The 14,037-nt window shown below is 61.1% G+C and overlaps 1 protein-coding gene across 1 annotated transcript; it reads left to right on the top strand.

Moving 5' to 3' along the window:
• The first annotated feature begins 215 nt into the window (after nt 1-215).
• On the top strand, nt 216-12,105 carry ACADS (acyl-CoA dehydrogenase short chain). The gene is made up of 10 exons (XM_026515023.4): nt 216-338; nt 1,427-1,590; nt 8,839-8,988; nt 9,219-9,330; nt 9,795-9,946; nt 10,261-10,431; nt 10,502-10,639; nt 10,783-10,878; nt 11,080-11,136; nt 11,280-12,105. Exons 1-10 carry the CDS (start codon nt 293-295, stop codon nt 11,430-11,432), a joined length of 1,239 nt encoding a protein of 412 aa, XP_026370808.1. The 5' UTR covers nt 216-292; the 3' UTR covers nt 11,433-12,105.
• Nucleotides 12,106-14,037: the final 1,932 nt, after the last annotated feature.

The following is a 14,037-nucleotide window of genomic DNA, read 5'->3' as shown; positions in this document are numbered from 1 at the left end:
TTGGTCGTATGGAGCATTTTAGGCCGCGGAATTGGATTTTAGGAGAGATGGGCCACCGTCCGAGAACGGACGTTTTGAGAACCGACGACGGCGGACCGCGGCTACCTTGCGAACACGGGATAGCGCGGTTGGTTCTCCCGGGAGGGAGGCGGGGCCGGGACGCGTCGCGGCAGAGCCCGCCCCCGGGGCTAGGGGGCGTGTCGGCCCGCCCCGACCCCGCCCCCCGCGGCCCGGAACCCGTGCGCCCCGGCCGGAGGTCGGCGAGCAGGAGCCCGGCGCTGTGTCCGCGACCATGGCCGCCGCGCTGCTCGCCCGGGCCTGGGGCCCCAGCCGCGGAGGTGAGTGCGCTCCGGCTCCGCACAGTGCGGGGCGGCGGCCCAGGCTGACCGAGCGGGCGCCAGTCCCGGCGGCCGGGCTCTCCCCTGCGGCGGTAGCGGCAGCCCCTTCGGGAGCGCGTGCGCGGCCTTTGCCCCAGTTAGGCCGCTGCTGGCGCGTGCGCGGCCGCCGCTCCCGCTGCGACCCGCCCCCCGGCCCCCGCCCCGCCCCGGCTCAGTTCCCCGCCCGCGGAGGCCCGGGGGCGCCCCTCCTCCCGAGCCAGCCCTGGGACTGAACCCAGATCTGCGTCTGTGACCTTGGGCGAGGCCTTGTCCGCCTCGTTTGGCCCGTGTGTCAGATGGTCCCAGCGATGTCACTATTCTCATGGAGTTGTTACAGGGGTCAGATCGCAGGCTGTGTAAAACAGCACAGCGCCTGTCAAATGCGCTCAGTAACTGTTAGGGCTTGTTGATTATTTCATACCGCACCTTTCCCAGCTCATTTCCCTCCCGCAGCAGGGCCAGTGACACATGTGGCCAGGGCTTCCTTTGCCTGCAGGACAACAGTAAGGGGACCCCCACGGAGGGCTGTCCCTGCCAGGCCCTGTGCTGAGAGCAGCGGTCAGCATCTCTTTAACCCTCCCACCCCCGCCCGCCGGGGCTGAATACTGCTGGCCGCCACCTTTTCTAGGCCCGGAGGCTCCGTGAGGTTCCTTGCCTAAGGTGGCAAAGCTGTGGGCTTAGTACGATTGGTGTCCTGAAGATTGAGTGGGATAGTTGTGTAGCAAGTGGAGTAAGCATTCAGTTGGTGTGGGTTGCTCAACAGCCTCGCCATTGACATTCTGGGCCGATGCTATTTTGTTGTGGGGTCTGTGCCGTACATTGTAGGGTGTTAGGCTGTATCCCTGGCCTCTACCCACTCCATAGTAATAGCATTCCACCCTTCAGTTGCACCTACCAGAAATGTTTCCAGGCATTGCCAGAATTCCTGGGAATTGGGGGCGGGGGGCGCGGCAAAATCATCCCTGGGGGAGGCCCACTGAGTCACTGGATGGCCATTATGATGACGATCATGCAGCAGGACCGCCACCACTACCTGTTCTTGCTGGCAGCTCTGCGTCCTCGGGCCTGGCGTCGGTTACATACTATCTACCAGTCTGTGCAGCTGCCTGAGACACACCAGATGCTGCGTCAGACATGCCGGGAATTTGCTGAGAAGGAGCTGGTGCCCATTGCAGCCCAGGTGGACAAGGAACATTGCTTCCCCACGGCCCAGGTGAGAGTTCCAACCTCAGTAGCCCCCGATTGTGGTCTGCCCGCTGCTGGTGGCCTGGCAGTGACAGTGACAACCAGAGGCACTGAGACTCCAGGCCCGGACTCCAGGTCCTGGAACCCAGAAGATGCTCTGGAGGTTTCCTTCATCCAGCAGGAGGCCCATGGCCCGGATTTAACTTCCATAATGACAGTAATAATGGTGGATGGGCGACGCGCTTACTGTGGGCCGGGCATGGTGCTGGTAGTCACGGTTCACGCTTGCAGGATGCTTGCCGGGGGCTGGGCCTGGTCCTAGGCCCCTTGAGGTGTGCCGGCCCGTCTGCATCTCACAATCAACCTGTGAGGTGAGGGTCCAAGTATTATACACCCTGCTGGATAGTTGGTGAACTCAACTCGACTGGGGGGAGTTAAGTATTATGCTCCAGGTCACAGAGCGAATGCGGTGCAGAGTGAGGGCCGAGGCCCAGCTCTTCTTCCAGGCGCTGAGATCCCAGGGAGCATGCTCCTTCCCGTGCCCGTGCGTTTTTCCCTTGCCGTCAGCGCCTCTGTTGTTTCCCGTTTGAGATGTTCCTGCTGTGTCCCTGGGGCCTGGCAAGCCCTGTGGCACGTGGTATAAATACCCAATGGATATTTGTTCAGTAAAGAATTTATGGAAGAATAAATCTTCTCCCTGCCTGTTTGTCACTCTAAGGAGTTCCAGAGTTTTCTGGTTGCCATTTCATGTCTCCTGGGCTCTGGGGCCACGTTTCCAGCTTAGAAAATCCTGCGCTGTTCACAGTGTCTTGGGCACCGTGCCCGGACTGTAGCGACATGCGGGGAGCTCAGAGTGAGGTGGGCAGATGGCACCCCAGGCACCGACGCTGGTTGGGTAACACTCTGGGTGGAACGCTTACTACCACGCATCATCCTGTCTATTCCTGAGGACATCCTCACCTGCAAATCTGATCCCATATGGGTTCTAGAATGCTCGCCAGGATTAAGTGAGCTAACAGATGCCGAATTCTGGTGCCTCCTGGTCCTGGGGAAGTGGGAGCTGTCAGCACTATGATCGTTTTTATTACAGTTGAGAAATTTGAGGCAGAGAGGGGTTAAGTGATTTTCCAAGGTTACTGATCTGTGCGCTAGAATTCATATCCCAAGCCTGGCTGGCTCCAGAACCTTCTTCTCCATCCACTCTCCACTCAGTTGGCCCAGAAGCCCGGCTGGTGGACAGGGAAGGCCTCTTCTAGTTGGGAATATTCCCTTCAAGAGCTTAAACTACCCTTCTGCCCTCTGCCCCCACACGTACCGCTCTCAGTGACCCCACCTGGCACTTTCTTTCATCGTTCAGTGCCATTCATGGAGACGTGACCAGGCCCCATCTCTTTGTGAGCAGAGGCTGGGAACAAGCAGAGAGGCCATGGAAAAGCAGGAAGAGTTCCGAGGTGCTGCCCCCAGAGCAGTTGCCTGAGACGTGGCTGTGTGTTGGGGCTTTTCCTACCAAAAGACAGACGGCTTGATTGACTTTTCCTGTGCTAATCCTGTATTCCCTCAAATTCTTACTAAGATGACAGACATAGATTTGCTCTGGGCAGGAAAGCTGGCAGGAGAAACAGATTTTTTTCCCCAAGCTCCTCTGAACCAGTCCTCTGGCTTTATAATCTCCTTGCTTCCTGGGGCTGGGGACTTTGTGAGCTACCCCTTGGAGTCGTGGCAGACGCAGGTGTGGAGGGACGAGGCCACGGGCATCAGCCTCCCTCCCGCTGGGGGGTGGGGTAGCCTGTCAGGACTCGCCGAACACACGGCCGGAGCTCCGAGTCGTGATGGCATCTGTCTTTGGGTTTATGTCTGTCTAGGTGTTTTCCTGTCGCTGATGCCATTAATTACCCCGCGTCCGGCTCGTACTTTCCCCTTTTCGTAGGAGAAGCTGCCTGAATTGCCGGGGGATGTCGAGCTGGCCAGCTGCAGCTTCTGATCTGACCGCCACCCCACGCGGGCAGGCCGCTTGTCTTGGTGGCTGACGGCATACGGAGGTTAATCCATGTTCGCTTCCCTTCACGGCAGATCGAAGCCTGCAGGACTTGTGCCTTTATCCTGGGCCTGTCACCCTGGGTGGCGCTCAGCTCCCAGGTGCAGAAGGGAAGCCGGGGCTCACGCGGGCAGCGTCATCGGGGAACTAGACGCACAGATAATACGGCAGGTTGCCGAATTCAAAGTAATAATACCACCTGTTGTTTCCCAATAAAACGGTGATGAGAACAGGAATAGCGATCATCTGGGGGTTACTGTATTCCAGGTGCTTCTATATTCCATCTTCAGTGCAACACTCTGGGGTAGGGACTTCAAGTATCTTCAGTGTTGAGATGGAGAATCTGAAGTCCAAGGTTCGGTTTCTTGCTGAGCAGCACACAGGTGGAATGGGAGGAGCCGCGTACTGACTCCTGGGCCCCCACCTGGCCCATACGAGGTGCTTAGTGATTTCTAATGTTTTCCTGAAGAATATTTTGTCCACCGCCCCCCCCCCAAAAAAAACTGGGTTTATGGAGGAAGAGTCAAGGGGACAAAGGAGGCAGACCAAGAATTAGGTGGAAGGCTAGTGCCAATTTCTTTTTTTTTTTTTTTAAAGATTTTATTTATTTATTCAACAGAGATAGAGACAGCCAACGAGAGAGGGAACACAAGCAGGGGGAGTGGGAGAGGAAGAAGCAGGCTCATAGCGGAAGAGCCTGATGTGGGGCTCGATCCCAGAACGCCGGGATCACGCCCTGAGCCGAAGGCAGACGCTTAACCGCTGTGCCACCCAGGCGCCCCATAGTGCCAATTTCTGCTTGCTTGGCTGGTTTGGGAACCTAAACTGAGCTTCAGTTTTCCTGTATTCAAACCCCCCCCCCCCAAAAAAGGAAGAAAGGAAACATAGGAAAATTTACAATGTTATTTTGTTGTAAAGGGAAATAAGAAATAAAATGGTGTTTCAGTGGTGTTTTGGACTCATCAGCCTTCCAGCACACGGGGGCTGTATGTTTATTGTGTAAAACTGAGCCCCGTGACCGTATGGCTCAGTCAAGTATAGTGTGACTCTTGATCTCAGGGTCATGAGTTCGAGCCCCATGTTGGGCATGGGGACTACTTTAAAAACGAAACAAAACAAAAAGCCGAGCCTTGTTTCTTCTCTTTCCCTCAGTGACTGTTTATTGAGTAACTTTACTAGACCAGGTGCAAGACCCGCTCTTTTTTCTCCCGTCCTCTCTCCAATGATGGTGCTTCCCCGACCCAGTTAGCCACATAGAAACCTCTAGAACCAGACCCCGTTTTCTTCTCCTGCCCACCGAGTCCTGTTAATTCCACCCTGGAAATGTGTCCCCAATGCCACCTGCCATTGTCCCAAGCGAATTCATCCGTGTGTGTCCCAGGACCGTCCCGTTCCTCACCGCGGCTCCGTGGCTGTGCTGAGCACGTCGCCGTGCGCTGTCGCGGGCAGTCAGCTTCCCGTTCACGCCCGCACCGCCCTGTCCACACGGCCCAGGCTCCCGACACGTGCCCGACAGTCAACAGCGGGTTGCTGATGGGACGGGGAGGCGAGGTGACCCTGCGTGGCCGGCCCAGCACCCAGCACCCCCCGGCCACCAGTGGATGCTTGAGGCGGTGGTGGCGGTGAACAGGGCTTCTGCCCCTGGAATGAGCGGCCGATCTCCGGCAAGTGAGGAGAGCGGATTCTCTGGAGGGAGTCGGTTTTGCCTGCTGAGCTTATGCAAACTCGGGGCGCACTGACGGTGCGAAGGCCTGAGCTCTAGAGGCACCTCACGGTGCTGTTTCTCTAGCACGGGCTGTGCACCGCTTCCCCCACGGGAACCCCGCACGTTCGTCCTGTTTCTGCTGCTTTGCATCTTGTCCCGGTCTCGCTGCCTTTTCAGTGCTGCGTTGTCTCCTCCCTGCGCCGCTGGGCTGGCTCTCCCCGTGGCTGTTGGCTCGGACACACTTCGGCGAGTGTACATCGCCTCCCGGCATTGCTTCTGCCTCTGTGTTTTCCCTAGAACGTGCCAGCCGTACTACAGATACTGCTGGAGTATCTTGCCAGGGATCTGGTGACCTGTTTCTTTACCTTTTTTTTTTAAAGATTTATTTTTTTATTTGACAGAGAGAGCACAGTTGCCTGCGAGCAGGGGGAGGGGCAGAGGGAGAGGGAGAAGCAGGCTCCCCACTGAGCAGGGAGTCTGATGTGGGGCTCGATCCCAGGACCCTGAGATAACAACCTGAGCCGAAGGCAGATGCTTCACCCACTGAGCCCCCCAGGCATTCCCTGAGCTTTCTGAGTAGAAAGGTTGGGAAAAGCAGAGCCAGGCATCACTCATGAAGTTGGATGAGCCGGAATACGTCCAGGCCCTGGGCCCCGGGGTGGGGGAGCCCCTGCCCTCGAGCGAGCTGGAGCTGGAGGCTTTTCAAGCAAACCCTGGTGGCAGGTAGCGGGGGCAGAGCAGACCTGGGTGAGACCCCAGGGGAGTGACTGGTCAGGTGCAGTGAGCTCCCGCTGCAGGATCAGGAGAGCCGCTGGGGGTGGGGGGCGGCCAAGGGGAGAGTGCCCCGAGCCCTGGCTTCCTTGGAGCCTGGACGTGGCTTGACGTCTTGTGTCCCGGAGGTCAGCCCTCTGTGGGAGCTCCCCCTCCTGCAGAAGGAAGACGGATCCTCCCCACTCTGCCCACACCCCACCTGGGGATTTCGCTTCCCTTTTTGTTTCTTGGGGTGAAGTGGGGTTGTGGGGTGTGGGACGAATCCGTCCTTCATTCCGGGCTTGTACCTGAAGGGCTGTGGGATGACGAGGAGGTTGGGTGGCGCCGGTGGCGTGGGACGGTTTTGCCGGGAGGCCAGAGAGAGCCTTCCATTGACGCGCCCGTGGAGGCCTGTGCAAGCGTCCTGGAGGCCCGCGTGCTTCCAGGCCCTGGTGGAGTGTGGCCCAGGCTCCTAACCTCCACTGCCTTCCCTAACGAAAGGCCGTGTTCCCCCGGCCTGGGTTTGTGGGCTGCCTTAACGGGCGGGTCTGACGGTTTCTTTTTTGAGGCCACGCTCGTGCTGGCCCCGGGCCCTGCAAGCCCCCATGTAGACTGAGAGACGGTGCTGTGTAGACCATTCTGCTTTCGACTCCCCGCCAGCCGGGGTGCTTCCTGCCCACCGCAGTGCTGCAGCGTCTCTGAGCAGGCCCGCCCCCTCCGGCAGCAGCTGTGGTCACCACAGAATGTCTGTCTTTTAGGGATTCTCAAAATGACACATCTGGGGTACCTCTGAGTCCCGCCTCCGCCTTTTTTTTTTTTTTTTAAGAGAGAGAGTGAAAGTGGTAGGCACCAGTCGTGGGGGGTGGGGAGGGGAGAGTCTTAAGCAGGCTCCGTGCTGAGCCCGGGGCACAACGCGCGGCTCGATCTCAGGACCCTGAGATCGTGACCTGAGCTGAAATCAAGAGTCCGACGCTTAACCAGCTGAGTCACCAGGCATCCCACCTGAGCCAGTGTCTGTCAGTTTCCTCTTACTGTTGTGACAAATAATCACAGACTAGAGACTAGTGGCTTAAAATGACACCAGCTTATTATCCGACAGTTTCTGGGAAACTTTGGAAATCCAAAGTGGGTCTCGCTGGGCCGAAATCAGTGTGCTGGCGGCTCTGGAGAAGGGTCCGTGTCTTGCCCCTTCCAGCATGCGGAGGCCGTGGGCGCTACTGGCCCGTGACCCCGGTCCTTCCAGCCAGCATTCGGGTCACTCTGACCTCTGCTTCCGTTGTCACCTCTCGTTCTCCTTGTCTCCCTCTTCCCCTTGTAAGGACCCTTGAGATGACATTGGGTCCCCCTGGATGATCCAGGGTAACCCCCATCTCACAACCTTTCTCAGCAGCAGAGGCGCCCGCATCTGCCCTCTTGTGGCCGCAGGGCACCATCAGCACTTGTGCGCTGGGCAGGTCAGTGCCACCAGTGCCCCGTGTCCCGTTCACTCTGCTCTGGGTGACCACTTGTCGGCCACTTCGTGACAGTGAGCGCGTTCACCGATCGCCCCGCTTGCGCCAGGCACTGGGCTCAGCGCTTTGTGTCTTTTCTCAGTCCTTCAGCAGTTCCGTGACGCAGGTGCTATTTGCGGACTGGGGGCAACACTGACAATCACGGAAGTAATACTGATTACGGAAAAATGAGAAACTATCGTGAACATTCTTATGTTTGCTTCTTTTAACTCCAAATAGTGTAAGAATACGGTTCCGGGAATCAGGTGACACCAAAGGGCTCACGGTGAACAGCGGTGCCCCCTGCCGCGCCCCACAGGCAGTCGGTTTTAGTCGCTTCCTTTCAAAGCTCAGTGGGTTCTGTGTGCTCTGTGTTGGTCCCGCAGAAGGCAGGCTCGCCTGTCCCAGGTCGCAGGGGCGGAGCTGGGCGCTGTGCTGAGCTGGTTGTGACCCCAGAGTCACTGCCCGGGGTGCACTCTGGCTGCATTATTCGCAAGCTCTGGCCCCGAACAGGTTGCTCTGTGTGTCTGAGGTCTGGAGAGACTCAGAAGCAGAGTTGGGCACACAGTAGGCACTTGCTGGTTGACCGTTACTGTTATTGTTGTTCTAAATCAGAAACTCCAGGCTCTTAGCATTCATTCACTCATTCACGGGCACTGGGAATATTGCAGTGAGCAAAAACCAGTCTCGGCCCTCATGGTTAGGGAGAAGGATCTTAACCAAAACCAGCAGAGTAATAGGTGTGAACTTCCAGCCGCATAAGCCCCGCACTGGAAAGGCACAGGTTCTGGGAGAGCGCATGGTTAGGAGACGGAGAGAGCAGCTGCAAGAAGTCAGGCTTGAGCTGAGATCTGAAGGGAAGGAGACCACAAAAACTAGTTGATAAAGGGCATTACTGACCGGAAACAGCACGTGCAAAGGCCCTGTGGTGGGGAGGCAGGGGTATGTGTGTAGGGCTGAGAGAGGGTCGGTATGCATTGTGCTATCCTGCTCCTTACGCTCCTTACCGTGCTCCTTCCTGTGCCTTCTGTCTGCTTGCTGGCTGTGGCTGCAGACACAGAGGTGAGCCAGTGTGGAGTGTGGGGGCAGAACAGCTTGGATGCCCAGTGCTGTCATGCAGACCCGAGCTGAGTCTGGGTCTTCAGCGTCTGGACTCGGGGATCATGGGGTGGGTGGATGGAGCCACATGGCCCGAGTTTCTGCAGGCACTGGCTCAGGAGCAGGAAGGTTTGGAGTTGGGAGGGGTGGGCACTGGCCCCCCACTGCCCTTGCCGAGACAGCCTTCCTTGTGGCCAGGTGAAGAAGATGGGCGAGCTCGGGCTTCTGGCCATGGATGTGCCTGAGGAGTTCAGTGGTGCTGGCCTTGATTACCTGGCCTATGCCATCGCCACGGAGGAGATCAGCCGGGGCTGTGCCTCGACAGGAGTCATCATGAGTGTCAACAACGTGAGTCCCCACTCCTGGGCCCCTGGGACACACAGGTGGAAGGAAGCTCCCGTGGGCAGCTAGGCACTCGGGCCAGGTGTCCCGGCGTCCTGGGCACGGTCAGGCTTTGGCACCCAGCCCCCGACCTCCTCCGGGCTTGGTTCTTTCAGGTCGGGCCCTGGAGAGAACGGGTCTTGGAGTGGGGTCCGCAGGCCTCCTCTGACCACCCCCCCCCACCCCCACCCCCACAGTCCCTCTACTTGGGGCCTATCCTGAAGTTCGGCTCCAAGGAGCAGAAGCAACAGTGGATCACCCCTTTTACCGGTGGCGACAAGATCGGCTGCTTTGCACTCAGTGAACCAGGTATCACGGTGGGATGGTGGTTGGCCCCGTCCCCTTGTGCAGAATTGGAGTGACAGACTCGAGTTGGAGCTGGGCTGCCGCTGGGGCAGAGGCAGGAGCTGGGCAGGAGACCCGAGGGCACAGGCCTTCGGTGTGGGCGATGGGGGCTGAGCTCTGGCCGCCTGGGATTGGCCAAGGAGTGTGCAGTCAACTCAGCTGAGCCGGGAGGGACGCCTGGCTCTGGGGTCCCTTCGGCGTGCAGATGCCCCGCTCTGGCACTCCCGGCCCTCTTGGACTCATTTCTGAGAGCTCTGGTAGCTGGTGTGGCCCAGGAGCTTCCTCTTGGGAGCCAGAACCCTGATTCTTTGGAGGCCAGGTCAGAAGGTCTTTGTGCTCGAGCTGGGGCGAGGCTGGGTCCCCTGCTCACTGGTGGCAGTGCCCTTTGGGGGCAGAAGCCTTGGATTCTGAATCTGTGTGTGCGGCAGGGAATGGCAGCGACGCGGGAGCCGCCTCCACCACTGCCCGAGCAGAGGGGGACTCGTGGGTCCTGAACGGCACCAAGGCCTGGATCACCAATTCCTGGGAGGCCTCCGCTGCCGTGGTCTTTGCCAGCACAGACAGATCCTTGCAGAACAAGGTGGGGACCCCGGGGAGAGGGTCGGTGAGACCTCTGGGCTGCAGACATTTCTTAGCTTCTCGATCCAAATTCCCCTGTGGCCCAGTGGAGCTGTTCCTGCTGTCACACCGCTTGGGGCTGCCCCTTTTGTGGCCAGCTGGTGGCCTGAGGTGGGAGTCTGCACCTTCCCCTGAGCGGCCAGCAGAGGGCGCCCCGGGCTGAGGTGTGAGGGAGGTGGCGGGAAGGGGCTGGTTTGTGTCTGGCGCGCGGGAGTACGGGGTGTGGCCGACCGACGGGCCTCTGAGAACATTGCTGCCTGCCTCTGGGCCTTACAGGGCATCAGTGCCTTCCTGGTTCCCATGCCGACGCCTGGGCTCACGCTGGGGAAGAAGGAAGACAAGCTGGGCATCCGGGCCTCATCCACAGCCAACCTCATCTTTGAGGACTGTCGCATCCCCAAGGACAGCCTGCTGGGGGAGCCGGGGATGGGCTTCAAGATAGCCATGGTGAGCCTGGCAGTGGGGCGGGGGCCCTGGGGCCCAGCTGGCCAGCCGCTGACCGGGGCCTTCCCCACAGCAAACCCTGGACATGGGGCGCATTGGCATCGCCTCCCAGGCCCTGGGCATCGCCCAGGCCGCCCTCGATTGTGCCGTGAACTACGCTGAGAACCGCAGGGCCTTTGGGGTGCCCCTCACCAAGCTCCAGAGCATCCAGGTAACAAGGGGAGCCTGGCCCGGATGCTGGAGGGAGGGCAGCGTGGCCTTTCCTCTCTGGCTCCCGCCTTCGCCCTCCTCCCCCCCCCCCCCCCCCGGAGGGAGGGCAGCCACCGACTGCTGCTGGGGGCTGGGTTGTTGCAGTTCAAGTTGGCGGACATGGCCCTGGCCCTGGAGAGCTCCCGGCTGCTGACCTGGCGTGCTGCCGTGCTGAAGGATAATAAGAAGCCTTTCACCAAGGTGCCTGTGGGGAAGGGGTCTCCCGAGGCACGGCCCGGAGCTTTGGTGTGCCCGGGGAGAAGTCCGGCTGGGGTGCCGCTTCGCTGGGCCTGTGGGTTTATTGCCGCAGGGAGGCTCCCCAGCACCAGCCCCGCTGAAGGGCCCGGTGCTGGCGGCTCCTCCCGAAGTCAAGTCCCTGACCCCACCATCCCCTGTGCTTAGGAAGCGGCAATGGCCAAGCTGGCCGCATCGGAGGCTGCGACTGCCGTCACCCACCAGGTGAGAATCCCGGTGCCTCGGGGGGCCTCGGGGTCGAGTGGCAGGAAGTGGGCCGGCTACCCCTCCCCAGCTGGTCCCCCAGTGTGGCCGACCCTGCCCCTGACACGGCTTTTTCCCTCCGGATGCCTCGCTTTCCGCGGTAGGCCATCCAGATCCTGGGCGGCATGGGCTACGTGACAGAGATGCCGGCTGAGCGCCACTACCGCGATGCACGCGTCACGGAGATCTATGAGGGCACCAGCGAGATCCAGAGGCTGGTGATCGCCGGCCACCTGCTCAAGAGCTACCGGGGCTGAGCCGCGCTGCAGGGCCGACGAGCGCCCCGCTCGGGCGCCGGGCTGGCCTGAGGACCACGGGAAGGGGGGGCAGGACCCGTGAGGCCTTAACCCCGACGCTTGGTCCGGAACCCTGGGGAGTGGACAGCCGGGGGCCATGCCGCTTCTTGCCAGGACCACCCGGCCCCAGCCCTCTGGTGTGGACTCACCTGCCGCCCTCACCTCCACCCGCCCCAGACCCAACTGCCTGGGGGTAAGTCAGGGAGAAAGGAAAGGTGAGGGGCGGTGACCTGCATGGGCGGACGCCCATCTTCAGCTCAGTTTTTTTACTTTGTTTCCTCTTCACACCTGTGCCTTGTTTTCTTCATCCGAGTGGACCTGGCCTCCTGGAGGCGGGGCCTTGGGAAGGGCTGGATTACCACTTTGGGACTCCCAGGTCCTTTCTCAGCAGGAGGTCCAGGTGGGACAGGCTTTTGGCTGTGCCTGCTCTTTTCCCTGAGGTCAGGGATCAGGAGGAGGAGTGGGGTGGGCGCCAGAATGACCGGTTGTCTTGGGAAGGCTGGCTGGCTCCTCACGAAGCACCTGGAACCCCATAAGCTGCGTTCTTCATAAAGTGTAAATGAGTGGGAAGGGGTCTGAATCATTCTTGAGGACACTCGATTGTGGAAACTAATAAAGCGTACCTGTGCCCTGGTCCTTGTGTCCTTGCCTGGGCCTTGCTGGGGAGGGGACATGGTCGGCTAGTGTGCTCTGGGATGGCTGCCACCTGTGAGAGAGAGAGAGAGAGAGCGAGAGAGAGAGCGGGCGTAAAGCTGACTGCAGGACCATCCGTCTAGAGGGAGAGCTCAGCACCAGGCAGGGTTGACCTGCTCCAGGAAGGTACAGAGCTGGGTCCCCGGCTGGGGTGGGGGTCTAGGACAGTGACCGCTGCGCAGGGAGGGCAGGTCGGGGCCTCTGGGTCAGAGGGCTTTGTCTAGGGGGCTGCGCAGGGTGGGTCCAGCCCCTGAGCAGGAGGAGGGGATGGTGCCTTTTTTTTTTTTTTTTTTTTGGCGACCCAGATGGGACTCGAAGGGATGGTGCCTCCTAGGTGGGGAGGGGTCTAGGGGACAGGGGAAGGCGGTACAGGCCTGCAAGCCCGGCTGCGGATCGGTGGACAGGGGACCGCCGCAGCATCCTCCGCGGGTGACGGGTCTGGTGCCCCTGGAGCCGGAGCCCAGCTTTTAATGACTTCCACCCATGGCCGTGAGACAGCGGGAAGAGAAACCGAGCAAGTCAGATTTCAAGGGAGCGAGCGTCAGCCCTCCGCAGGGCGGGGAAGCGGGCCTGTCGGCGCGGTGAGGTCTCTGCAGGGAAGTGGGGACAGAGACGTGACCCCTTTGGAGCCCCCGTCACGTGGACGCTGAGCAGCGTCCTCGACGCTCTCGACGCTCTCGGCGGAGGAAGCCGCCCCGAAGCCGCGTGCCTCCACTGAAGCCCTGCCCTTGACCCCGGCCCAAGCTCCCACACCAGGGGCTCGCTGCGTGCGCGGCGCGGCGGGGACGTGGGGGTGGGGTCTCCCTGCGCCGTGGGGCGGTGCCCACGGGCCGCGGGGCGGGGCAGCAGGTGCGGCGTCTGGACAACAAGCCGCAGCCGCGGCTGCCCGCAGCTTCCCTGCGCGCTCTCCAGCTCAGGCCGGCTGGCCGGAGGGAAGTCCTGGAGATCTGCGCCCCCAACTGCAACAGGTGAGCGCCCTGAGGGGCTTGACTCCGGGCTCACACCCTCCGTGGGGACCAGCCGCTGTCGCCGTCCTGGGCTCCAGGTGCAAGCCGAAGGTGCGGGGCACCGGGTGGGATTCGGGGCTTCTCCCCAGGAGCGGCCAAGTTTGATCCACCGCACCTGGGAGGCAGATGAAGGTCTGTCCCCCCTGAGTCCCTGACCCCACGCGCAGCCGGGAGAGGGTGTTCGGGTGGCTCTGTGACCCCTTCAGCCGGGTAGCACTGGCTCACTGGCCCAGCTGAGGGGTGAGGGAGCAGCAGGTGGTTCGTGTTGTCTGGGCCGTTAGTCTGGGTGGTGTTGGTGGGGGGCGCGGGTGATGTGGAGGCTCCGTGGGGGGCAGAGGGAGCCCACACCAGCCTTAGCCCGCGGCCGGGGTAGCCGAGCTGGAACCCCAGCTCTCCGCCTCAGGCGTCAGGCCGCCCGGCGCACCTGCTGCAGAGCACGTGGGTATGCGAGGGCCAAGAGGCCGCGGGCTGGAGCCGCGAACGCTGCTCCCACTGCTCCCTCCAAGGCAAAGGGCTGGGCGCCAAGGACAGGCCTGTTTCCCACGTCGGGGATCTGCCTCTCAGAAGCGGCTGGGCCTGGCGCGGAGGACCGGCGGGAGCAGCCGCACAGCGGCGGGGGGCGGGCGGTGAGCCAGGGTCCGGGCCGCACTCCGGTGCTTCTAGCAGCCGTCGCGGGGCGGGGGCGCCGCCTCGCCGCAGAGCCTTGGCTTTGACGAGAAGCCCCCTCCAGGCGAGGACTAAATGCTGACCTCCGCCCCCGGGTGGGTCTGCGGCTGAGCCGCCGCGGGAGGTCTCCGGCGTCACGTCGCTTTGTGCCCAGGGTCCGGTGCGCGTTCCCTAAGGACGAGGACTTTCGCTGTCACCCC

This window comes from Ursus arctos, unplaced genomic scaffold, assembly GCF_023065955.2.
Source record: "Ursus arctos isolate Adak ecotype North America unplaced genomic scaffold, UrsArc2.0 scaffold_34, whole genome shotgun sequence".
Lineage (NCBI taxonomy): Eukaryota > Metazoa > Chordata > Mammalia > Carnivora > Ursidae > Ursus > Ursus arctos.
This window is presented reverse-complemented; position numbering and strand designations above follow the sequence as displayed.